Below are 27,267 nucleotides of genomic sequence, written 5' to 3' on the forward strand. Positions count from 1 at the left end.
ATAGTAGAAAAAAATTTAAAGAAAAATATTTGTAATAAAAATTAAAAGTATGATTTTTTTTTATTTTCTGTATTTAAGAAAAAAGAAAAGAAATGAAAAAGAGAAAAAAGAACAAAAAAGAAAGAAATCTTTTGAAAATTTGAAAAAAGTGAATACACTGTAGTAAACTAAAATGATGGAAGCAAAATAGAATTTGAAAAAATTTACATAAAAGCAAAAATATATAGTAATGAAAATTAAATAAGAATATTTTTAATGGAAATTGAAAGTAAAAATGAAGTTTTTCTCTTTCTGCATTCAAGAAAAAGAAAAGAAACAAAAAAGAGAAAAAAGAAAGGAAAAAAGGAAATTGCAAATTTGAAAAGGTGAGTACACTGAAGTAGACTAAAATAAAATGATGGAAGCAAAGTAGAATTTGAAAAAAATTACACAAAATAAAAAATATAGTAATAAAAATTAAAGAAAGATATTTTTAATAAAAATTGAAAATAAAAGTGAATTTTTTCTTTCTGTATTCAAGGAAAAGTGTAAAAGAGAAAAAAAAAATGAAAGAAAATTGAATAGGTGGACCTAACAGATTGAAGTAGGACTGAAATCACTTTGTTAAAGTCAGTCTATGTAGCGCTTTATAGTCCCTAAACTAAGCGGATAGTGAAACTTGTGTTCTTGAAGGTCGAAGTTGGCCCAGTTGGGCTGGGCTCAGTGTAACAGCTCTGCTCTCCACTAGATGGCGCTGCTAGCCTACTGGGGTGGATTCTTGCGGTGCGCATCGGTGGGAGTGCTGAAAAATGGCGCCACCCAGCCACCCAGTCTGTTCTCCCAGATCAGCAATTGCACACCGGTCCTCCGTCTTCAGCTCTCATCCACTCCCTGCTTTTCCACTCTCCGTCACCAGGCCCCAGGCAGTACCTCTCTCCCAAGTTTTGTCTCAGATGTGGCTGTTTTCCCCAGACCCTTACTTCTGAAGGACTGTGGCTTTGACCCGCTCCGCCCCTCTGCGGGAGGGTCTCACCGAGCAGTGGCTGAATCAGCAACGGCTGAATATCGGCTGCACCCAGTAACGCTTGCTGGACCCTGCTGCTGCCAGTGCCCCGAGACTGTGGCCAGGTGCCAGAAAAAGTTCTCAAGATAGTGTAGCATCAGCATTTCAGGGATAATGGAAAATTGCAACACACATCTGGCACCAGGCTTCACCCTCAACAACCTTGCCCCAGCACCAGCGAATGTGGCTGCCTTCCGGGGTCTGCTGGAACCAGCAGTGGCACCGCTTTTCCCTGTGTGGCCCGAGGACCTCCCAGACCCCACTTTTTTCCTGGGGATTCTCCCCTTCCCACCAGAGCACTGCCAGGTATCGAGCTGCATAATTGCAGCCTTTGCGTTCCCCTTGTTTACAGTCTTAATGGAATTTAAACCCTCTCCTTTCTCTTTTCTCCCTTTTTAGTTTAGTCCCTGTGGCTGTTTCCAATTTTCCACTTTCTCTCCAGCTCCTTTTGGGGAGGGGTGCTTTTCCCATATTCTCCCCCTCTCCCCAGTCTCCATCCTCTCTCCGCCCACAAAAGTGGTTCCCTACCTTTTGCCGCTTCTCGCTCCCCAAGTTCAGCTCTCTGTGCCGTGTGTACCTGCTGAATCATGTGGTTCAGGTTGTGCAGATTGTTGTGTTAATCCTCCAATCAGTTTTCTAGGTGTGTAGGATGGTTTAGTGTTGGTCTGGCTGTATTTCATGAACATGAGACACACCTCCATCGTTTTATTAACCCCAACTGTAGGCAATTTACTTGGGAGTCTCTGAGCCTCCATTTTCACTCCATAAAATGGATGGTTACACCATCTTAAGTTTGAAGGGAATTAAATGAAATTATAAAACTCGTAAATCTTTGAGTCCAGAGCCTGGCACCCATAGTGAATGCTCAATAAATGTTAGCTGAATGCCTTTAAGTCCTGATTGTAAACATTCTGAAAATGCAGCAATGTATGATTACAAAAGAAGGAAATGTTAAAATTTTGGCATATGTATCCTTTCAAACTGTGTTTCAATGGATAGGATATTATGTACATTCATTTACAGCCTGCTGTTTTCCTCTTAGTAAGATATTGTTGTGATATTTTGATGTTTCAAACTAGAGATCTGCATCATCTTTTTAAATTATAAGAACGTCAGGGGCGCCTGGGTGGTTCAGTCGGTTAAGCGGCCGACTTCAGCTCAGGTCATGATCTCGTAGTCTGTGAGTTCGAGCCTCGCATCGGGCTCTGTGCTGACAGCTCAGAGCCTGGAGCCTGTTTCAGATTCTGTGTCTCCCTCTCTCTGACCCTCCCCCGTTCATGCTCTCTCTCTGTCTCAAAAATAAATAAACATTAAAAAAAATTTTTTTTAATTATAAGAACATCAAATACCATGAATAATTTAATCATTTCTCAACAGCTAGACATTTCCATAGGTTGAACAGGGCACTGAAAACAAATGAAGCAGAATAAAAACTATCAGAATGTATTGTATGTTAGAATAAATATTAGCTCATTAGCTTTTATCTGTTATGTATCTAAATGTGTATTGTGCTGCAATTTAGAATGTATTTCTTAATACAAATAATGTTTTTAAAACATGTGGCAGTCGTCTACTGGAATTTCTTTTTCAGTTTTTAAAGATTACAAATAACCTTCTTGGATATTTCTAGGCACTCGTGTGATTTTTTTCTTTTAGGTTGACCTGCCAGCCATGGATTCCTTTTGGTTTTCTGACAAAAGATAAAGATTCCATCTGATTAAGTTGGTTCCCCCAAACCACTAAGTTAAATGCTTTTTCTGTAGAGAAAAATGCTCAATCTGTTGGCTACATAAGATTTCCATGGCCACGCTAGGGGATTTGGGGCAGCAGAGCCCCAGGAACCACTGGCGGGGACCAGATCCCATCCATCTGCCCTCAATCACCTTCCTCGGGTACTTATATGGGGCTGTCACTGACTTCACATGCTGCTGCAGCTCCTGGGTGAGCTGGTCCTGGTCATGGGAGAGGAATTCCAGGGTCAGGACAATAAATGCCTTCACCACTCGCAGTGCAGAACCAGAGTGGGGTCTCAGGGTGAGTGGCAACCAATTGTATAGTTTAAAAAGTAAATGTTTATTAAATAAATGGAAAAACAACACTTGATTCAGTATGTGTTTATGCCAGGAATGAGCACATAGTTGCAACTCTAGCTTCAATGTTATGAAATACAAAGTAAGCTTAAGTACACCAGATTTTTCCAGGGCAAATTCTCAAACAAGTTTAGGTTTTTTTTCCTCAAACCATACTGTTAAGTTTTGGAGTCCAATGATTCAAACCAAATATTAAAGAGTAAAAACAAATAAGAAGTCATTCTCATCAAAAGAACAAAATGAGAAGCCACAGACTGGGAGAAAATATTTGCAAAAGACACATCTGTAAAGGACTGTTATCAAAATACACAAAGAACTCTGTAAACTCAACAGTAAGAGAACAACCGAATTGAAAAATGGGGCAATGACCTTAAAAGACACCACACCAGAAAGACATACAGGTGGCAAATAAGCATATGAAAATGTGCTCTACATCATATGTCACGAGGGAAATGCAAATTAAAACAATAGAGAGGGAGCACCTGGGTGGCTCATTTGCTTGAGCATCTGACTTTGGCTCAGGTCATGATCTCATGGTTCATGAGTTCAATCCCCACATTGCTGCTGTGAGCACAGAGCCTGCTTTGGAATCTCTGTCCCCACCACCCACCCCACACCTCTCCTGGTCTCTCTCTCACAAATAAACATTTAAAAAATAATAAAATAAGACAACAGTGAGATACCACTACACATCTGTTAGAATAGCGGCAATGCAAAATGGTATGGCCACTTTGCAGACAGTTCAGTTGTTCTTACAAAACTCTTCCCCTACAGTCCAACAATTGATTGTGCTCCTTAGTATTTATCCAAACAGCTGAAAACTTTTATCCACACAGACACCAACACATGGATGTTTAGAACAGTTTTATTCATAATTTCCAACAGTGGGATTTAACCAAGATGTCTGTCAATAGGTGAATGGTTAAGTAAACTGTGGTATAGCTAACAATGGAATATTTTTCCTGTAAAGAATATTATTCCTGTAAAGAGCTGTAAAGAAATAAGCTATCAGGGCGCCTGGGTGGCTCAGTCGGTTAAGCGTCCGACTTCGGCTCAGGTCATGATCTCGCAGTCTGTGGGTTCGAGCCCCACGTCGGGCTCTGTGCTGACAGCTCAGAGCCTGGAACCTGTTTCAGATTCTGTGTCTCCCTCTTTCTCTGACCCTCCCCTGTTCATGCTGTCTCAAAAATAAATAAATGTTAAAAAAAATTTTAAAAAAGAAAGAAGCTATCAAGCTCTGAAAAGACATGGAAGAAAACCTAAAGAGATGTTATTAGGTGGAAGAAGCCAATCTGAAAAGGCTGCATACACTAGGATTCCAATTATATGACATACTAGAAAAGGCATGATGATGGAGACAGTAAAAAGGTCAGTGACTATCAGGGCTTAGGCAAGAGGGAGGGAGAAGGATGAATAGGTGCAGCACAGAGGATGTTTAGAGCAGTGAAACTAGTGGGTATGAAACTATAATGGTGGATACATGTTATCAAAAATTTGTCCAATCCCACAGAATGAACAACCCAAGAATCAACCCTAGTGAAATCTGTGGACTTTGGCTGGTAATGATGTGTCAATGTAGGTTCATTTATCTATTGTAATGAATGTACATCTCTGGTGGGAAACATGGATAGAGGGGAACCTATGCATGTAGAGGGCAGGAAGCACATGGGAAACTTCTGTACCTTCTGCTCAATGTTGCTGTAAACCTAAAACGGCTATTAAAAGAAAAAAAAAGATATCCTCAGACTTCTACTTCTTGGAAATCTCTGTTCTTAATTCCATTTGTGTCTTCCCATGTTCTTTATGCACAATCAAGCAAATAAATATCTGTATCCCCTCTTATGCAAAGGTAGCCAATCTGTACGCTAATTTTCACCTTAAAACAAGGTGAAATTGTGGGGATATGGTATATGCATCTTTAATTTTATTAGACTGCCTTCCATACCTAAATTGTTTACTTGTTTGTACAGTTTATTCATTTTTAAGAATTTTTTTAACATTTATTCCTTTTTTGAGAGACAGAGACGGTGTGAGCAGGGGAAGGACAGAGAGCGAGGGAGACACAGAATCTGAAGCAGGCTCCAGGCTCTGAGCTATCAGCACAGAGCCTGACACAGAACTTGAACTCAGAATGGTGGGATCATGACCTGAGCCGAAGCTGGTGGCTCAACCGACTGAGCCACCCAGGCACCCCATGTACAGTTTATTCATTTTTGTATTGAAGTATAATCAACATACAGTGTTATGTTGTTTTCAGATGTACAGTATAATGATTCAAAAATTCTATATATTTCTCAGTGGTCCTCAAGATAAGTACACTCTCAATCCCCTGTATCTGTTTCACATGTCCCTCACCCACCTCCCCTCTGGCAACCACCATTTTGTTCTCTGTATTTCAGAGTCTGGTTTTTTTGTTTGTCTCTTTTTGGCTTGTACATTTGCTGTGTTTCTCCAATTGCACATGTCAGTGAAGTCATATGGTATTTGTTTTTCTCTGACTTATTTCACTTAGAATTATACCCTCTAGCTAATAAATTGTTGTTTCACCAATTTATATTCACACTCCCACCAGCAATGTCTAAGAATGCCTGTTTCCCCTAAGTCTTGCTGACAGTGTGATCAAACTTGTGCATTTTCTGTGTACCTAAGAGGTGAAAATGACATCTTAATTAGTTTTAATCTGTATGGAATCAAAACACCAAAGTGTTTCCCTTAGCAATTCCCACAAGGGGACAGAGTACACTGGGACCTGACCCCTCCATTCATTTTTGAGCTTGTCTTATACTTGCTACTGTCCTTTTTCAAACTGCAATGAGCTAAAGCCCATTCAAGGGACTTTTCAGGCAGGCAATTTCATCTAAATACAATTGAATATCATTGTTCCCTTCCCTGTTTTGGTTCCATTTTAGCTTAGGGTTTTGTTTTTGTTTTTGTTTTTTGGGGTTTTTTTTTTTGATGCTTTTTAATGGTTTCTTTTTATTTGCCTTTATATCAGTGATCCAAACTTTACATTTATAATAAATTTTCTGATTTTATTTATTGTATGCAAATTATATATACTTTAAGTTTTTAGTTTTAATTCCAGAATAGTTAACATGCAATGTTTTGTTAATTTCAGTTGTCCAATAGAGTGAATCAACAATGCTATACATTACTCAGTGCTTATCATGATAAGTGCACCTTTTAACCCCCATCACCTAATTTACCCATCCCCCAAGCAACTCCCTGTTGGTAACCATCAGCTTATTCTCTATAGTAAAAAAGTCTATTTCTTGGTTTGTTTCTCTCTCCTTTTGTTCCACCCTTTGTTTGTTTCTTAAATTCCACATGTGAATAAAACCATACTGTATTTATCTTTCTCTGACTGGCTTATTTCACTTAGCCTTATACTCTCTAGTTCCATCCATGTTGTTGAAAATGGCAAGATTTCATTCTTTTTCATGGCTGAATAATATTGCTGTGTGTGTGTAGGTATATATCACTTCTTTACCCATTCACACTAAAAGACAATCTACTGAATGGGAGAAGACATTTGCCAATGACAACTCTGATAAAGCAATCATATCCAAAATATATAAAGAACTTCCACAGCTCAATAGCCAAAAAACTATAACAAGTCTTAATTTTAAAAAGTGCTGAGGTTTAAAGCAATACTTTTTTAAAAAAAATTTTATACATTTATTTTTGATAGCAAGAGCATGTGTGCACAAGTTGGGGAGGGGCAGAGAGAGAAGGAGACACAGAATCTGAAGCAGGCTCCAGGCTCTGAGCTGTCAGCACAGATCCCAATGCTGGCTTCGAACTCACAGGGCGTGAGTCACCTGTTAATTTGTCACCTGTCGTGAGCCAAAGTCGGATGCTCAACAGACCTAGCCACCCAGGCACCTGGGGATACATTATTTTTAAGCACACGTCATATGTTTACAAAAGTTTTTTTTTTTTCATTTAAATTTCAGTTAACATAAGGGGGCAATATTGTTTCCAGGAGTAGAATTCAGTGATTCACCACTTACACACAACACCCAGTGCTCATCACAAATGCCCCCCTTAATACCCATCACTCATCCAGTGCATCTCCCACCCGCCTCCCTCCATCAACCCTGTTTATTCTCTATTGTTAAGAGTCTCTTGTGTTTGTTTCCCTCTCTCCTCTTTCCCATAGTTTGCCCATAAAGCAAGTCTAAATATATTTCAAAAGAATGAAACCCACAGAGGATGTTCTTGGAACATAATTGCAAATGTGCAGAAACCAATAGATTATACATATATTTTATATATATACACATAGAAATTGATAGAGTATTTCTGTATATATTTCTCTCCCTATATTTATATTTATTTTGTGTATTTATACATCTATATATTAATTTATAATTAATTATATTTCTTATAATTATTATATTGATAATATATCACATTAAAATAATATATATTTATGATAAAAAACATACACAAAATACATAATTATATTAATAAGTATTAATATAAGTGTTATTATAAAGTATTAATTTTTATAAATAAAAATTCTGTATGTTAATATATTATGCATTAGATTTTAAAATTTATTTATAGTATTTGTAATATTCGTATTATTTACATTTAATTATATATACTATTAAAGTTTATATTTTGTATTCCCTAATATCTAATAGGAAAATATATTAAAGCATATTTTATTATATCTATTTTAACTACTTATTTAACATATGTTTATATATCCTATCTACATATATTTCTATATACGTCTATGTATATAATCTATATTAAGATGGCTTCCTGTTCAAATCTGCATCCTTACTGATTTGGGGTCTGCCCATTATCAGTTGCTGAGAGAGGGCTGTGAAAAAATCTCCCACTCTGCTTGAGGATTTGATTCTTCTTGCAGTTTTTGGCATACTTCCCTTTATATGGTTGGCAGCCATGTAATTGGGGATGCACAACTTTTCCTTTCTTGGTAAACTATACCTTTTATTACTTTGTACAAACTTTCTTTATATCTAGCAATGCTTTTTGCCTTCTGTATATTTTATCTGATATTACTATACCCAGAGCAGCTTTTCTTTGATTGGTGTTTGCATACTTTAGTTTTTTCCAGTGTCTTATTTTCAAAATGTCTATGACCTTGCATTTTAGATGAGTATCATGTCACCAGCTTATGGTTGTTGGTTGGTTGGTTGGTTTAGCTAGTTGTTGATTTTTAACAGGATCTTTTTATCCAGTAAATTCAATGTGACCTTCTCTTGGACTGTACATTCACCACCAATATGTGCATTCTATTTGTCTATACTTTTCTGTTTTTTCTTCTCTTTTCAAAATCTTTTACTGTCTGATATTGTGCCCTTCACACTGACCCTGCATCATGAGCCACATGACACAGCCTGGTTTCTTTGTATGTTAGTTATTAAGTTCACTGTGGTTCCCACAGTCCATTTCCTATGCCCCAACATTATTTCACCCAACAACTTTAGCATCTACTGATAATTGGTGGCCAAACTGTTAGAATGATGGTTTTTAAAAGGTGATTTCTTACCTCCATTTTCTATTTCTACCTTTATTTGTGTGTAATCTTTTGTAAAGGTATTTCTCTTTTCTCCAATCCCCATTTAAAAAATGTTTTTTAGGTATCACTGTAGACTCATGGATTGTTTATCATTCAGTATTGGGAAACCATTCCTGCCATGATTCATTTTGATGTTCAGGTTGTCTTGATCTGATCAGTGGCAATCCTTTCAGATGGTTCCTGTGTCTTTTTCATATGTCCCATCTACTGTTGAAGATTACCTTATTCTTGGGCACAGCCAGAAGTTCGGGCATGGAAACACAGAGACAGAGGAAGGATCCATCCATATCTGAATGATGCAATAATTTCTCAGTCAAGTACCTCTAACTGACTAAGAGATTGTTATATCAATCAGAAATGGATCCTTCCTGTGGCTCCAAAACAGTATGATACTGAAGCAAAAACAGATACAGAGATCAATGGAACAGAATAGAAAACACAGGAATAATCCCACAATTATAGGATCAGTTAATCTTCAACAAAGCAGGAAAGATGATCCAATGGGAGAAAGTCTCTTCAACAAATGGTGTTGGGAAAACTGAACAACAACATGCGAAAGAATGAAACTGGACACTTTCTTACATCATACACATAAATAAATTCAAAATGAATTAAAACCCTAAATGTGAGACCTGAAACCATAAAAATCCTAGCAAAGAATATAGGTAGTAACTTCTTTGACATTGGACGTACCAACTTCATTCTAGATACACCTCCTTAGGCAAAGGAAGGTAAAGGAAAAATAAACTACTGAGACTACACCAAAATAAAAACCTTCTGCACAGCGAAGAAAACAATCAATAAAACTAAAGGGCAAGAGACACTGGGCAACATCTTCTCCAAAGAAGGCATCCAGATGGCCAACAGATACATAAAAAGATGCTCATCTTCACTTATCATCAGGGAAATACAAATCAAAGCTACAATGAGATATCATCTCCCACCTGTCAGAATGGGTAAAATCAACAACACAGAAACAACAGGTGTTAGCAAGGATATGAGGAAAGGGGAACCCCTGTGCACTGATTGGTGGGAATGCAAACGTGGTGCAACCACTGTGGAAAAGAGTATGGAAGTTCCTCAAAAGGTTAAAAATAGAACTACCTTATGATCCAGCAATCACATTACTGGGTATTTACCCAAATAATACAAGAACACTAACTCAAAGGGATACACATACCCTTATGTGTTTAGCAACATTATTTACAACAGTCATATTATGGAAGCAGCTCAAGTGTTCATTACTGCTGAATGGATAAAGAATGTGTGGTATATATAGATATATGCGATGGAATAGTATCAGCCATAAAAAGAATGAAATCTTGCCATTTGCACCAACACGGATAGACCTACAGAGTATTATACTAAGTGAAATAAGTTACAGAATGACAAATACCATATGATTTCACTCACAGGTGGAATTTAAGAAACAAATGAACACAGGGAGGAGATGGGGTGGGGAGGAAAGAGAGAGAAACCAAGAAACAGACTAGAAACTACAGAGAAACAAATGGTTACCAGAAGGGAGGTGGGTGGGAGATGGGTAAAATAAGTGATGGGGATTAAGGATTGCATTTCTGGTGATGAGCACCACCAGGTGTCATATGCAAGTGTTGAATCACTATATTGTACACCTGGGGCTAATATTACACTGGATGTTAACTAACTGGAATTTGAATGAAAACTTTAAGTCTTGGATGTAGCAAAAGCTGATATAAGAGGGCAGGTTATAGCAATCAGGCCTACCTCAAGAAGTAAGAAAAAAATCTCAAAAAAAAAAAAAAACCCGAAAACAAACAAACAACAACAACAAAAAAACAACTAACCTTAAGCCTAGAAGAACAAAGCCCAAATACAGAAGAGAGGAAATAATAAAAACTAAAGCAGAAATAAAGGAAATAAAACACACACACAAGAAATAGAACACATCATGAAAACCAGAGCTGGTTGTTTGAAAAGATAAACCAAATTGATAAACTGTTATCCAGACTCATTAACAAAAGAAGAGAGGACAAAAATAAATAAAATTAGAAAAGAAAGAGGTAAAATAACAGCCAACACCCTAGGAATACAGTGTCTTAACATCAACTTCATATTATCCCCCACAGTAATCTATATCGCCCATGTTGGTACTATTCTTTTATTGTCATTTTTCTCTTTATGAATACTAATTAGCCAATGTCACGGTAGGCACAAACTTTATAGAAAGTGCATCAGTGACACACCCATTCTAGATCAGAAATCATTATATATCATATGTTGTATATGTTTTATTATCTTAACATAAACTATAGAAACTAGATGTTTCTGTTTCTGTGAATTACATAATACTGTGTATCATTCAGTTTTCTATAACATAAATGTTATTATTTAAATAAAACAATAGTAAGAACTATAAGAGTAGATACTAGTCACTCAGGGCAGGACTAATTATGCCATATTATGTGTTAAAAACATAAACCAAGACTACTAATAAACTTTTAATTTTACAATAGGTTTGATTTACTGAATAAAAATTGTGGGGATAGTACTGAGAGTTTTCACATACCTAAGACTCAGTTTGTTGATTATTAATGTCACATGAGTTGGTACAGTAATCAAAAACTGATATAATCGACCAATGTCTATTTTACTCAGATTTGCTGAGGTTTTAACTTTTCCTGTTCCAGACTCATCCCAGCTGGCACATTACATCCAGTCATCCTGTCTCCTTAGGCTCTACCTGCCTATAACAATTCTTAGACTTTCCATATTTTTCATGATCTGCAAAGTTTTGAGGGGTACTTTTGTAGAATGTATTTTGTGGGATGATCCTCAGTTGGTATACGTCTAATTTTTTTTTAACGTTTATTCATTTTTGAGACACAGAGAGAGACAGAGTGTGAGTGAGGAAGGGGCAGAGAGAGAGAGACATGGAATCCAAAGCAGGCTTCAGGCTCTGAGCTGTCAGCACAGAGCCCGATGTGGGGCTCAGACCCATGAACTATGAGACCATGACCTGAGCCAAAGTCCAATGCTTAACCAACTGAGCCAACCAGGCGCCCCTCTAATGTTTTTTCAAATGACTATACTGGAGTTATGTGCTTGGTGGCACAAGATCAGAGAGGCAAAATGCCATCCTTATTGATTCATATCAAGAATGTTTACTCTCAAGATGAATTGCCACTGTTAATTTTATGTTTCATCACACGGCTGAGGTAGTGCTTTTCAGGTTTCTCCCCTGTCCATGATGTATGTTCTCTCTAGAGAAATAAGTGCACATCTCAAGAAGTGGGAAGTTACATGTCACCTCTTGAAGGACTGGGTATCTACATAATGCAAATGCTTTCAGCTTTGAAAATACTCATTTATTTGGTACCATATGGACTCTTTTTAAAATGAATCTAAAACTGTAATAATATTAAAAGTATATGAATAATCATTGTTTTAACACATGTAACTGCATAATGAGTTCTGTTATTTACTAACAGTTGACACTTACTCATTTTCATGTTCTTACTGCTGTTTTATTTAAATAATAGCATGTATGTTATAAAAAATTTAATACACAATAAATATAATTGACAAAAGTAGCCATTTTACATATTTTACACTAAGATGATAACATATATGCCACATTGTATTCTATAGTATGGAATTATGTGTTTTTCTGATTTTCAAAGAGTGTGTCACTGATGGGCTCACTATAAAGTTGGTGATCCTACAGCATGGACCTATTTAGATTCTGGACGATGTTTTTCACATCATGGCTTAACATTTTCCAAAAATGTACAAACGGCCAGGTGTTTCATTGTGACTAGCTCACTTATTCTAAAGAATCCTTGTTTTTAATTTGTTTCCATGCATTCTTTTTAGCGGCAATACAACAGAATCAAATAATTCCAATTCAGAAAAACATTCAATATTGGGAAGAATGTACAGTTGAGTTCAAGAGTTTTCAGGCTGAAGGAGAAAGATGTGACCATGAGGTGGCAGCAGCATGCAGGTAGCATTATTTGGGCCACTCTGACAGGTCTGCATGAGGGGAGGTCCTTCACAGCATCTGACCTTCCGGTGGCTACCACCCTGAAGTAGAAGAGGGCAAGGTAGCGTCTTAGGAAGAGGTAATGTGGAGAGGGTACTTACATGCCTACGTGTTGTCTCTCAGCAGCCTGGCTGAGGGACTCGAGTTCAGAAGTCACCAGTAGCTTAGGGTCTTTGACAGCCAGAGGTGATCTTAATCTCTGATTAGCGGATGTTTGTCGTAATTTCACAGGCATGAAGATCAGGCAGACAGTGAAATGGCAAAAAAAACAAAACAAAAAACAAAACAAAAAAAACCACGATTTATGGCTACTTAAAAAAATTTTTTTTAATGTTTATTTATTTTTGAGAGAGAGAGAGAGACAGACAGAGGGAGAGAGAAGGGGAGGAGCCAAGAGAAAGGGAGACACAGAATCCAAAGCAGGCTCCAGGCTCTGAGCTGTCAGCACAGAGCCTGACACAGGGCTCAAACCCATGAACCGCAAGATCATGACCTGAGCTGAAGTTGGAGGATTAACCAACTGAGCCACCCAGGCGCCCCTAGGGCTACTTAAAAACAACAACAACAACAACAACAACAACAACAACAAACTGGATGTATAAACATTTGAGCTTGGCAGCAACAGGATATTGAGCAAATGGGACCAGCCTGCCAATAAACAGCAGCCATTTTTAATTCATTTATATTACAGAATGGAAAAAGAATTAACATGAAGATATGATGCTTCATCAATATGTTTTTCAAACATAAGTGTTTAAGAAAATCACTTAAAATCACAGTTTACTAGATGATGGTTGCAAGGGAAAAGATCATTTTTAAAATGAAAGAATGCTTTGGGAGTGATTGAGATGTTACATTTTGTGCAATAAATAAATTATAGTTTAGAAGATCACAAGAACATATTTGAAGCCCAAATACTAGGATGTTTCCAAATTTAAAGTAATTAGAGATTGCTATAATGAAGATCTATCTAATCATATAGCTAGTGATGGGTGAGATTTGGTCATATTTTGTAATTAAATTCAAAGGAATTGTAATGCTACTAGGAAATTATGTTATACCTGAACACTATTGAGAATATAAGAAGAAAAATACTTCCCCTAGATATTGATTTTAAAGCAGATGCAACCAATCATGACAAAATGCTTCCATTACAAGAGGACGTCATAATAAGAATACTGTCATGCTGATAAATGGATAAAGAAGGAGTGGGATATATATTCAATGGAATACCACTTGGTGATCAAAAGGAACGAAATCTTACCATTTGCAATGTGGATAGAATTAGAGTTATTATGCTCAGCAAAATAAGTCAGTCAGAGAAAGACAAATATCATTATGACTTCACTCATAAGTGGAATTTAAGATACAAAACAGTAGAACATAAGGGAAGGGAAGCAAAAATAATATAAAAACAGAAACGGAGACCAACCAAAAGAGAATCTTAAATACAGAGAACAAACTGAGGGTTTCTGGTAGGGTGTTAGATGGGGGGAAAGGTTAAAGGGGTGAGGGGCATTAAGGAAGACACTGGTTGGGATGAGCACTGGGTGTTAAAGGTGTGATGAATCACTATTCTATTCCTGAAAAAAATATTTTGATTAAAAAGTTTTTAAATAAAAATATAAACTTAAAAATAAATAAGCAAATAAAACTGGGCAATCTATTTGGAAAAAGAATACTGTCATGAAGGATGCTGGGAAGATGGCAGTGTAGGAGGGTCCTAAGCTTACCTCATCTCATGGATGCACCTAGAAAACAGTCATATCAGGAGAACTAACCTAGAAAACAACCCCAAACCTGGCAGAAGTGACTGTCCACACTTAATCGCTCAGAGGAGCTACACTGGAAAGGGTAGGGAAGCAGAAAAGCAGGCTGGTACTGAATTCCCAAGGAGACCAAACACAAATGGGAGGGAGACCACAAAGGCAGAGATGGGAGAGGAAGAAACCCCTCACCATTCATCTCAGATACGGGGAACCTCCACTGAGAAGATGAATCCCCATAATATTCGGCTTTGAAAATCATGGGGCTTAAATTCACGAGTTTATACAACCAGTGGGCCTTAAGTCCATGAACTTTAAAAATCAGAGGGCTTAGCTCTGGAGAGCTGGAGAGCCATAGGAATCCCCTCCCTTAATGAGCCAGCATAGCAAACATCCAGGCCAGCAAACACAGAGGCAGCCCTTTGAAAGGCAGCAACACAATAGAAGATTTATTTACTAATCTCAGAACATGCCCAGCAGGGGCAGGGGTCTCCAGCCGACTTCTCCAAGAATGAAAGACCAGGTGGGTGCCATTTCTTGACCCTGCCCAAGCCTAGATACGCAGACACTTGCTGGAACCAGTGTGAACGCTCTTCACCTCCCTTGCTACACCTGGAGCCCTGTCCTGCATTCTCCCGGGGACTGTGCCATCCAGTCCCACCCAACCCAGCCAGAGTCCCTGCAAAGCTATTCTTGACATGACTCTTTCTGCAAACATCTCTGACAGCCTGTTCTGGCGCAGGGAGAGGGGAAGATAACCATGTACACCAGTGGGCTGCAGCCCCCACAGTGGGCTGGAGGCAGACATCTGATGTGAATGCCGGCCTCGGCCACCAATAAAAACTTCAAAGGGGTTGCACAAGGAGAAAGTGCTGCACTTTGGGGGTCACTACAACCCCAACAGACAGACTGGTGGCAGATATCTGGGCTGACTGAAGGCTCTACTGACTAATGAGTCTCTCAGGGGCAGGAAGAGCACCCTGCAGTTAGGGGTCACCACAGCCCCAACAAATGGATACATCTGGTCAGACCCAACTACAAGCCCAAGGCAGCAGCAGACTGGAATCTTACCGGAACAGGGACCAAACCCTGCTCGGAACAGGCAAAGTGGACCATTGCAGCTGACTGGGCTGAAAGCAAACATCGCTCAGCCACGACCATAAGTTGCATGTAACATGCATATGAAAACACCCAGGAAGTGCATGGTTCTGATGAAAAGGGGACTGTCTGAACACATTAATTGCCTGACCAAAAAGAGGAAAATAATGACAATAACATTGATCCCACAAAGTTGAGGTATGGAAGGAGTCAGTCAGGCCAGGAGACTGGCGTGTGGAGTGTGGGGTCATCCTCCTTGTGTTATTTACAGAAACACGCAGGAAAAGCCCTAAGGTCTTCAACCTGTAAGTTCTTCGAGATTCTAAACTTACCACAGAAAGACGATAAGCTGAATGAAAACAGAGAAGCCTGTGGGCTCCTGGGTTATGAGTGTGCATTTGGAAAACAAAGAATTAAACAGACATACCACACAACATGCAAAATGAGACAAGGCCAGGAGAGTGTGATGTACCGAAAGATGAGGGTTTCCTGAAAGACTTATACCTGAGAATGGCCCCAGCATTTACCTTGTCCTTGTCTGCATTCTTGGTACAGTCAGAGCTGCTGTAACTCACAGAGGTTTCAGAGTTTGTGGATCTACTAAAGACCCTAGAAGGGACAGAGGTTTATTCTGCTTTTAGAGGACTGTGCGGAATGAAAACAATCTCTCCTCTCATTCCTCAAATATCTTAAATTTTTCCCTACACTCAGGTCCCTGACCAGAGGCAGAGGGTATCCCACATGCCTCAGGTGACCCCCAAGGATAAGGGGGAGAACCTCCCCTCACCTTGATAAAGACCTCATGTTGCCTTAGTTCATGTTGTTTTGTAATTAATCAAATAACTGTGGACAGGTCAGTGATGACAGGCTCAGTTAGCAATCTAGAAGTCATCACTAAGACAGAGGTTTCTCAGTGTACATCATGGGAAATCACCATTTCATTACCGATTAAGAACAAAAATGAGGATGCCTGGGTGGCTCAGTCAGTTAAGCATCTGATTTTGGCTCAGGTCATGATCTCACAGTCCATGGGTTCGAACCCCGCGTCGGGCTCTGTGCTGACAGCTCAGAGCCTGGAGCTTGCTTCAGATTCTGTGTCTCCTTCTCTCTCTGCCCCTCCCCCACTCACACTCTCTCTCTCCAAAGTAAATAAACATTAAAAATTTAACTAAAAAAAAGAATACAAATGAGAGTATCGATTGGCGGATAACATCAAAGAACCCTCAACGGAAGAGAATGCATGTGTTTCTTCTGGCTCTAGGTGGATTGTTCAATCCTTCAGCTTATATGTAAGCTGCCTTCCACATGTGAGCAGTTATTATATAACTATGTCTGACTAGAAATGTACTTAGACTAATCTTATACTAATGAGAAAAGGAAAACTACAGAAATTTAGCAGTGCTGCTAGGGCACCAGAGGAGAACACCCTCCTGTCACCCCTTCAGGCCACCTGCTATCCTTAGGTAGTGCTTGTGGTTCTGTCCAGGCCACACAATGATCACCGACAGGAACAGGCTTTGCAGCAGAAATTAGGCCAGTGCATATCACAATGTGCTCCTTACCTCTCCCTGGACGGTTCTGCGTCTCTGGTCTTCCAGGCATTGGTTTCTGCCTCATGTGTCCCTCAGGCAGCCTCTTTCCTTCCATAACATCCAGTCTTGGATACAGAAAAAGAATGGACTTCTAAAGAGTTACAACACCACAGATACACAACAGCACAGCTGTCATCCCTTGAAACACCCATAAAACCACATGTCAAGCTCCCACACCTGTTTCAAGTGGGCGCCCTCCCTGCTCTGCTCTGCCATCTCCCTGTCCCAGATCTGAGTCTTGATCTGGGGGAGAAAAAACACATCCACCTTCAGTCCTGCCAGACTGTGCACCAAAGAAAGAGGAGGAAACAAGAAAACACTTACCCAGTTGTGCTGAGCATTCTTCTCATGAACTGCAATCTGAAAAAGCCAACAATGAAAAGCCCGTGTTTAGGGATTCCAAGGGCCACTACACTCACCTGTATGAGGTGCTAAGGGTTCAGTAAGTCAGGCAGAACTCAGATTACCTGGTGTCTGAAGGTGAGCTCTGCCTGCTGCAGCTGTTCTCGTGTTTGCTCAATTTGCTGCCTGTGAGTTACAATTGCTTTTGTCAGATAAGGCCCAATATTGGGTATGATTTTAAATAATCTGCCCACATTGCCATCAACCTCGTATCTGTCCCCTGATACAATTTATTCTTACATGATTATAAATGTACAGTAGGATCAAAGCTATTGTTACATCCTTTCCTTACTCATTATTCCCTGCCTGTAGGGTTCAGAGTTCATAGAATTCCTTCCCATTTTTAATCTTTCCCTAATTCATCATGTGACAAGTGTCTTTCATCATAAAGCTCTTTGTCCCTTAACATATATTTTCACCATATTTCCCAGAAACCAGGGCCATCAAATGGCACTACCATGTTGATGGGTATAATTCATCCTACCACACACTGCTTTCCTATAGATTATGAGAGTTGACACCACCCCTGAGGAATGTTGGCATGGATGAAGTTTCCACATGGTCAGGCCAATACTGGAGTTCTGGAAATGTTTAGTAACTTGACTGTTTTTTGTTCTTTCTAAATCTTATCTTTTTCTATCTGTTCATTCTCTATGGATATGTCCTCTGAATATGTATTTATATTACTTGTTAATTGAGTCTAAATTTGTACAAATGTGAAAAACAAGAAATGGACAGGGGTTTCATGAGCCACTGCTAATTAGTATCTGAACTCACTTGTACTTGTATATTTCCTCGTTAGCTATTTTCAAATTTTCCTCTGTAGCTTCCAGTTGATTCTCAATTGCCACCAGTTCACATTGTGCCATTTTCAGTTTCCTAAGATGAGAAAGATATATACCTAATCCAGGAGCCAAGGTCCAGAAATTCTTCCTTTTTTACCTCCCAGCACTTTTGAAGGCCTAGATTCAAATATCCCTTCCCTCACCTCTCCCATAAATGCAGACTGAAACCACAATCAGAGAAATGAACTGAACACCTCATTTAAGTTAAAATCAACCTCTGTCTGCTGCCACGTCTCTGCAATTGGAGGTGTCTTTCTAGTTTTCTGCTTCTACTCCTTCGTCACGAAGTCATCAAATAACATTGCACTTTGTGCCTTCCCAGAGCTGGTCTTTTGTTTGGGATGGTGAAGACTCATTTCAGTTCAATGTGAAAAACCATGTCTGATCAACTATACCCATTAGGATGGAGCAACAGATCATCATTAGTCTTACACCTCCACAGGGAGCCCTGACTTTTAGAAACTGACAAAAAATCTCTAGACAGAGAAAGGCACGTGCATTTCCCTCTGGCTTCTCAGGCAGTCCTTCAGCAAATGCTTTCTGGAGTGGCTGTAATGTAGTGGCTCTGTTGTAAGAGGCTGAAGATAGAAAGGTGGTCAGGGCTCTGTACCCACTCCCACAAAGAGCTTACAAATTAACAAAAACAAGATGCCAATGAGACACAGCAGCCCCCACCCCAGGTGTGGGAAGGACTATCATGAAGCTGAGTCCCCAGGGAAGGGAAGGAAGAGTTTACTTTTCAACGTGAATGAGGGACTCTAAAGGCCCCGATCTTCTGAGAACAAAAGGAAATACTGCACAAAGGAGGAAACAAGTGAGTGAATGCACCAAATTTCTAACGACCCCATGAAGACACACGAGACCAAGATGGAGAAGAAGGAAGCCCAGGACAAAGCCAGCCTGGCAGTTGGAGCCAGTCTCCCCAGGACTCATCAATACATTCGGGGACAGAAAACTGAACTGCAAAGCAGCTAAATAACTTTATGCACATAGACTTAGAAGTAAACAAGTGTAGTTGAGGGTCAGTCAGCAAAGATGAGCCCTAGCGAAGCTGCAGGTTTTGGTTGGAACCAAAGATTGTTACACATAAGAAATGCAGGGGGACAGGAAATACCCAGGCCTTCTTAGGGATTGGGCCTGCAGTGAACAACCTCACTGGCATACTGAATGAAGGGGTCCAGTACTGTTGGTGCCCCAACCCATTTTCCAGAAAGAAATTCCCATTGTTTCTGCAGCAATATAACTCAACTTCTCTTTACCCAATTAAAAAAAAATGTTTACTTATTTATTTTGAGAGAGAGAGACAGGGAAGGAGGGGTAGAGAGAGGGAGAGAGAGAATCCCCAGCAGCTGCAGCATTTTCAGCGCAGAACCCAATGTGGGGCTCGAACTCACAAACAATGAGATCATGACCTGAGCCAAAATTAAGTGTGAGATGCTCAACCAACTGAACCACCTAGCCATTCCCCCCTATATATTTTTTACCCATGTCTGGTGCTGAACAAAAATGACCTAATTCCCGGCTGAGAAGACAATGTGATAGGATTGAAATCCATGGGACAATGTAAATGGATCCAGAGGGTATCAGGGATCAGTGTTCTTAATGCTGGTACCTTCCCTCTTTCACCCTAAATACATGACACAATAATGTGTGACAAGCACTAAGGACAGAAAGGAAAATGCAGGTTACAGAAAGCAAGGTAGGAAGGTCAAGCACAATTCTACCGAATGCATTTGGCAAAAATTCTCTATACCGGCTACGACATTCATTCATACAACAGGATTTGTGACAATTAATATTTGAACATCTTACTCTTCTGCAGCCACTCTTCTTTGTTTATAGAATTCTTCAAGGATATGTGCTTTCTCCTTCAGCTGTTTGACTTTTGCTTCCTTGATTGCTTTCACAGACCTCAATGCATTACACTTGTCTTCTAAGGCCTTTTTATTTTCTGTAAAAAATGGATTTTCTTTATAAGTGTGCACATGACCTGAGAGTTGGCTTTGGTGTGACAGGAAAAGGGCAAGAACCATGAAGGCAAGAAGGCATTCTTTCCCTTCCCAATGCAAAGTCATGTACTCATATGGGGATTTCTCCCCAACAGACAGCATACCTTCCAGTTCACAGTTATTGGACCTCAAGGTTCTCAGCTCTCAATCCTCGAATTCACCATTTCCATCTTGTGACTTTAAGACAGATATGAGAAAAGACATTCAAGAAATAATGATCATACAACAATGTGAATGCACCTAACACAACATGATTGTACACTGCAACAAAGAAAGATCCTGAGGCATATATATAACAAGGAGAAAGCCAACTTGGTAGAAAATAGTTTAAATCAAAGAGCTCACAAATGGCTTTCTTAGTGGAATATATATCAATAGATAGATAGATAGATAGATAGATAGATAATAGATATCTCCTTCCCTATTCACATTGAAAATTATGTGTTCAGCATTAAGACAGGAAGGGCCTACACAATTTGGCTAGTAATCACCCTTCCTCTCTCAAATATCTTCTAGAATTTTCTTCATATCTTGGAGGGCAGAGCTGAAATGATGTGATAATTACCTAGTTGTGAAAACACAGGTACTTCTTAGTCCTTGAAATAGCAAAACTCCTCCTGGTGGTCCTAGTGAAATTCCAGCTCACATTGCAGATGGAGATTTGGCTCCCAGAGGCCCAATCTCTACTGTGGTAAACAGCAAGTGAACATACTGTGCTCACCTCACCCAATTAACAAAAAGCCTCCAAAGCCAAATTACAGTAAAACTCAGCAGCCAACTCTTACCAAGTCCTTATTCTTGACATTCTTCTCTCTCTCAGATTGCAAGGTAGCACGTGCACTTTGAAGACTGTCATTTAAAATTTCATTAAAATATTCAACTGTTTTGATGTCCTCCTTCAACAAAATGCAATGAATCAGTAATAATAACTCACTATTTTCACTCCTGTTTTGAGAAAGCAATCCAGGCAAAGAAGGGATTCTTACCTTTAATTTAAGAGCTTCATCAGAAAGAAACTTAATTTCTCTTAGTTTCTTAAAGACATTTCTTTGATTCATTGATCTATAAAACATATGATAAAGGATTAGAATTCACAAATAGCATAGTGATAGACAAAACTATCTTTTAATGTGTGATTCCTTCCACAAATAAACAGACAGTGCTTGACATTTGTGAAGCTTGTCTTGAACTAGAACTGTTTATAGAACACATGAAATAGGTCAGTAGGATACACTACCAGAGGTACAAATAACCAAAATGAAATCAGAAAAAATCTTTGAAAGGGTAATGATCCCTTCTGCTCCCAAATGGATACTTCATCAGCAAGTTCTGTTTTCTTTTTAAATGTATTGATCTTCTCAGTTATTAGCTATAAACTAACTAAAAGGAGAGAAAACAATTTCTAAGATTATTAGCAAACCCAGTAACATCGAATAATCTCAGTGTATTAGCACAGACACATTATGTTTCTGAAAATCTCCAAGAGGCAAGAGAGTATGAAGGTATCCCCAAATTTATTTAGCCAAGAAACTTTCGTTTTGTAGAACATCTCAGAGGACTAGTGTTCAGTGGAACACCCACTAGGAAGCATTAGTAGAAGGACAAATCAGGGGTGTTTGGGTGGCTCGGTCAGTTAAGCCTTCAATTCCACCTCAGGTCATGATCTCACAGTTCATGGGTTCGAGTCCCACGTTGGGCTCTGTGCTGATGGCTCAGGCCTAGAGCCTGCTTCAGTGAGATTCTGTGTTTTCCTCTCTCTCTCTGCCCCTACCCCACTTGTGCTCTTTCTCTCTCTCTTTCAAAAATGAATAAACATTAAAGAAAAATTTTTTAAATAAAAAAAGGACAGATGAACAATTGAGACACACTATAATAGATGTAAAGCATTTAACACAATGCCTAGTTACAGCAGGCTCTCAAAAACTGTAGAGACAGTTTATGGGGCACCTGGGTGCCTCAGTCAGTTAAGCATCTGACTTCAGCTCAGGTCATGATCTCACAGTTCATGAGTTCAAGCCCCATGTCGGGCTCTGTGCTGACAGCTCAGAGCCTGGAGCCCGCTTCAGATTCTGTGCCTCCTTCTCTCTCTCCACCCCTCACTGTCTATCTCTCTCTCTCTCTCTCTCTCAAAAATAAACATTCAAACAAATTTTTAATTAAAAAATTGTAGAGACAGTTTGTACTTAGTATCTCACTTTGTTCCTTCTCATTTCTGAATAGCCTTTCTCCACATTTACTACTATAACCCCTCCCCTTCCCTCACCAGACTCTTGCCGTATTGGGTTTCCTTTAGTTCCGCAGGCATGGTGAAGTATTTTCCTGCCTCAGGGCCTTTGCACATTCTGTTTTTTTCTGCTGAGAATACCATTTTCCCCCACCTTCATTTGGACGATTCCTTCTCATTCATCCTTAGGCCTCACTTGAATTGTCACCTCCTCAGTGATGCTAGCTTTGTTATTCCTTATCCCATCACCTTCCTTGTTTCGCCCTATACACATCACAAATAATAATTCTTACTTTTATCTATTAAATATAAAAACAGTTTTCCATCACTCACTTTGTAGGCTCCAGAGGTCAGAGATGTAGCTTGTTTTTGCTCCATTAGCACAGTGTTTAAACAAGATAATGCAAGACAAAGGTCTGTTGAATGAATGTGTAATACAGAAGTCATTCTCTATAGAAAGAATTGCACAATAGACTTGGCCCCATTTTCAACAGAATATTTACAAGAATCTATATGCATTATTCATATTGCCCTTTGTTACATCAAGCATGATTAAACAAAATGAAAACAAACACAAGGATATACTATGAATACAGTCCTGGATTGGCATGCCTATAGGAAACTATAAGTAATGCAGTTCTGATATGTAGTTTTATGGTGGTAAGACTTGCTACCTGTAAATATGTTGAGAACCTAAGAGAACAGAAAGTTATCAAATGCCTCAAACTAGCCATTCATGTATTCATTTATTCATTCAACAGAGATATGCTTACACTCAAATGTGCTATACATTCAAATGCCACATGTTAGGCAACACACACTTGAGGCCTTTCCAATCCATCAATTTGGTTTATATTCCCTCATTTTATATTATATTTATCTTCCCTCATTTATAAAATCATAAGTCTTTCTTAAGGGGATTTTATCATATGTGTTGCAGAAACAGGGGTAAACATAAATAGCACACAAACAGCAAACCCGGCTACTCAATCTCACCACTCATGCCCACCAAGCTTGAATACAGCCTCAAAGACCCTTGTAACACTCCACTTCAGGCAGACACTGGAGGTCATGAGTGATAGCACCCAAAAGGAACCCTAGGGCTGCTTATTCTGGGTGGAAGAAAGAGCCCCGGCTTTGCAGTCAGACTACATTGCATTTGTTTTTGTTTTTAATGTTTATTTATTTTTGACAGAGAGAGAGAGAGAGAAAGAGAGAGACAGAGAGAGAGAGAGCACAAGCATGAGTGGGGGAGGGACAGAGAGAGAGGGAGACACAGAGTCTGAAACAGGCTCCAGGCTCCGAGCTGTCAGCACAGAGCCCAATGTGGGGCTTGAACTCACGGACCGCGAGATCATGACCCGAGCCAAAGTCGGATGCTCAACAGACTGAGCCACCCAGGTGTCCCAGACCACACTGCATTTGAATCCATCTATCAGAAGGATAATCTGTACCTGGTTACTCTGTCAGATATAGATAATCCTACCCACTTTCTTTTTGGTAAGAGAATTAAATAATATATTTGAAATATCTGGCACACAACAGGTATCCAATAAATGCTTTCGGTGCTATTAGTTTTCCCCCAAGGAAGCCTCATAACTGTTTCACATACAGTGATGGCTTAATAAGATGGGCTGGCATGAACAGAAACCTTCCTGAAGCAAGCACGATGGGTCACAAAGAATGAAAACCAAGAAAAGGGAACCAAAAAAAAAAAAAAACAAAACAAAAACCTTCCTCTCTCCATACAACACATTCTATCTTATTTTCTTTCCAGACATTTACTAACAAGTATCCTGGGTGATAGGAGATGCTCAGAGAGTTCGTGATTGAAAATCCTAAGGCTGCATCTTTTGTTCTTAAGTGCTTTTCTTAGCTTGACCTGATTTTGCTCCAGAGGGGAGGATTATAAGATCTGGTGGCATATTTGGGGCATTTGGGGACTCAGAGTCAAACAGTGGCTAAGTACTTGATCGAACCCATGGATAAGCCAGGGCTTAGGGCCTGCCATTGGATGAATGCCCAATTACAGGATATGAAATGAATCTGTGGATCTGTGGTGACCTTTTCTCCCCCCTCATACCCACTACTTCCTCCCTCTGGGTTGTTAAGACTTCCTTTAAAAATTTTTTTTAATGTTTTTATTTATTTTTGAGACAGAGAGACAGAGCATGAGCAGGGGAGGGGCAGAGAGAGAGGGAGACACAGAATCTGAAGCAGGCTCCAGGCTCTGACCTGTCAGCACACAGCCCAATGTGGGGCTTGAACTCACGGACTGTGAGATTATGACCTGAGCTGAAGTCGGATGCTTAACTGACTGAGCCACCCAGGCACCCCAAGACTTCCTTTTAAATATAATAATTAAATGTGGAACATAGCTGCTGGAGATGTAACACTCTGCTTGGCAATACATTTAAATTAATATTGTGATCCTAAGCAGGAGATGATTAAGGTTACTCTGCACCACCAGTCTTTTTTTTATTATCCATATCAACACACCATAGCAATTGCATAACAATTAAACACACCCAACTCCTTCCTTAGTTTGCTTTTGGGCTGATGAAATTGAGAGTCAGCATGGATAGGACATTACATGGCCATCTATGACCCAAAGAAGCTGAAAGAAACAAACTGGGGGGAAATGCTAATGACAAAAATCAATTGTGATTATATCGGTGGACTGGATTCTGAAAGCACTGTCTCTGTGTGACATTTCATAATTTCCAGGCAATGCTGGAATATCTTATCCACGATCTTTTAAGTGATGCAACTTCTCTTGGCATGTAAGTTGGCATCTGCTAAGCTAAACTGATAGCAACACTAAAGATTTAGACCACAAGAAATAAAACCCCAATGAACTGACAAAGAAGTAAGAATAGCAAGTACTTGAAAACGTGCCCAGTCTTGTATTTTGACAGCATTCATTTGAGTAGTTTTTGTAGAGCACCCACCATGTGCCAGGTGCTATGCTAGGCATACAAGTGGGGATACAAGTGGGGAGCAAGACAGACAAGGTCCCTGATATCACGGACCTGACACTTTGGTGGGGAAGAAGCAAAGAAAACAAGTAAACAAGATAATTTTAGGTAATGTGCTATGATGAAAATAAAATGGCTGGGCACCTGGGTGGCTCAGTTGGTTAAGCATCCAACTGTTGATTTTGGCTCAGGTCATGATCTCACAGTTCGTGGGATCGAGATCCGTGTCAAGCTCTGCACTGATAGTATGGAGCCTGCTTGGGATTCTCTCTCTCCCTCTCTCTTCTGCCATCTCCCCTGTTTGCCTGCACACATGTGTGCACGTGCTCTCTCTCTCAAATAAATAAACACTAAAAAAGAAAAGAAAATGGTGACCTAATAGAGAGGGATGGTGGTAGGATTCTTTATATAGGGTGGGCTACCTTCTATAAGGAAGGCTTCCCCAAAGAGATAACAGTTTAGCCAAGCCCTGAGTGGCAGGAAAGAGCATCCACTTGCAAAGATCTGGGGAAAAGTGTCACAGGCAGACGGAAGAGCAAAAGTGAAGCTCCTAAGATGGCAGCAATCCTGACGTGTTCAAAGTAGAAAAAAGAGAGCTTGCCGTGGTCGAGCAAGATGAAGAGTAGAAGGGCAAGAGCTCAAGCAGGTTACTTAGGACCTTGTGGGCATGTGAGGAGTTTGATATTTTGTTTTTACTGCCATGGAAACAAGCAATGGAAAGCTCAACTGGTTAGTGTTAAGCAGGTAATGGAATTCGTGATGTAATGAAGTTAAGGTGAAAACCCACATATCACTATACCCCAAAAGTGGCCAGGCCTCAAAGGCAAGGTGGGCAATCAAAGCACTAGACTGGGGCTTGAGTCCTTGTTCTGTCCCTTAGCTTCGACCAGTCATGACAAGTTAAGTGGCAGGGCTTCAATAGTTTCTTTACAAAACATTTACTAATTGCCTACCATGTGTTCAGGTCCAAATGCTGGGACCTAAACCCAGACCTCAAAGAGCTCACAGTCTAGTAGGATAAAATCACAACAGAATTAGCACATTTATGCATATATTTGGATATTCCTGGCTAGTAGGCTGTAGTCCCAGGTGAATCTTGTAAGAGTTAAATGAGATATCTGCTTTGAAAACTGTGACTAATTAATAAAAGGTAGCTTTTGCTTACAGAAATCAGCACTCTTTCCATTGAAAGCGACAGAAATCAAGCTCAAGCTGATTAAGTTTGAAAGAAATTCATTCTCTTAGGTCACTAAAAATCTCACTTCGGGGGTGGCTGGATCCAGGAACTCAACCAATATCATCAGAACTAAACTCACTCTCTCCATTCTGCCTTCCTACACAATAGCTTTATTTCATGGAAGGTTTTCTGCCTTGCAGTGACAAGATGGCTTCCATCAACTCCAGGAGTACATCCTATCTTCCTTACAACCCTATCAGTAAGTTATTTTTCTCTCCAGTACAGAAACAAAATTGTGAACCCAGTTCTTACTGGGTCAACTGCCCAGTCTTGACACCCATCGCTGTGCTCAAAACAACTATGATGAAAAATAACAAAGTTGTATGACCAACATTACATTATTCCAAAATTTAGAGTACACTGTGGGAATAGAATACATTTGTTGGCTTATGACAGAGTC

General features: G+C 39.6%; 1 protein-coding gene across 1 annotated transcript; it reads right to left on the minus strand.

The window, feature by feature from the left end:
• Positions 1 to 7,772: 7,772 nt before the first annotated feature.
• LOC132673353 (transport and Golgi organization protein 1 homolog) lies at positions 7,773 to 21,886 on the minus strand. Its single transcript, XM_078451359.2, has 10 exons — positions 21,415 to 21,886; positions 20,533 to 21,324; positions 20,232 to 20,370; positions 18,352 to 18,453; positions 17,640 to 17,700; positions 17,497 to 17,532; positions 17,350 to 17,415; positions 17,143 to 17,237; positions 16,108 to 16,189; positions 7,773 to 12,915 (listed from the first exon to the last, which is right to left on the minus strand). Exons 4-8 carry the CDS (start codon positions 18,441 to 18,443, stop codon positions 17,205 to 17,207), a joined length of 288 nt encoding a protein of 95 aa, XP_078307485.1. The 5' UTR covers positions 18,444 to 18,453; positions 20,232 to 20,370; positions 20,533 to 21,324; positions 21,415 to 21,886; the 3' UTR covers positions 7,773 to 12,915; positions 16,108 to 16,189; positions 17,143 to 17,204.
• Between the last annotated feature and the right edge of the window lie 5,381 nt (positions 21,887 to 27,267).

Source organism: Panthera onca, chromosome C1, assembly GCF_046562875.1.
Source record: "Panthera onca isolate mPanOnc1 chromosome C1, mPanOnc1 haplotype 2, whole genome shotgun sequence".
NCBI classification, from domain to species: domain Eukaryota; kingdom Metazoa; phylum Chordata; class Mammalia; order Carnivora; family Felidae; genus Panthera; species Panthera onca.

Coding starts and splice junctions, on each gene's coding strand:
- LOC132673353 (XM_078451359.2), bottom strand. CDS start 18,443: ATGGCACAATGTGAACTGGTGGCAATTGAGAATCAACTGGAAGCTACA. Junction 17,533..17,639: donor AGCTCACCTTCAGACACCAG/GTAATCTGAGTT, acceptor TGGCTTTTTCAG/ATTGCAGTTCATGAGAAGAA. Junction 17,416..17,496: donor AGAATGCTCAGCACAACTGG/GTAAGTGTTTTC, acceptor TTTCTCCCCCAG/ATCAAGACTCAGATCTGGGA.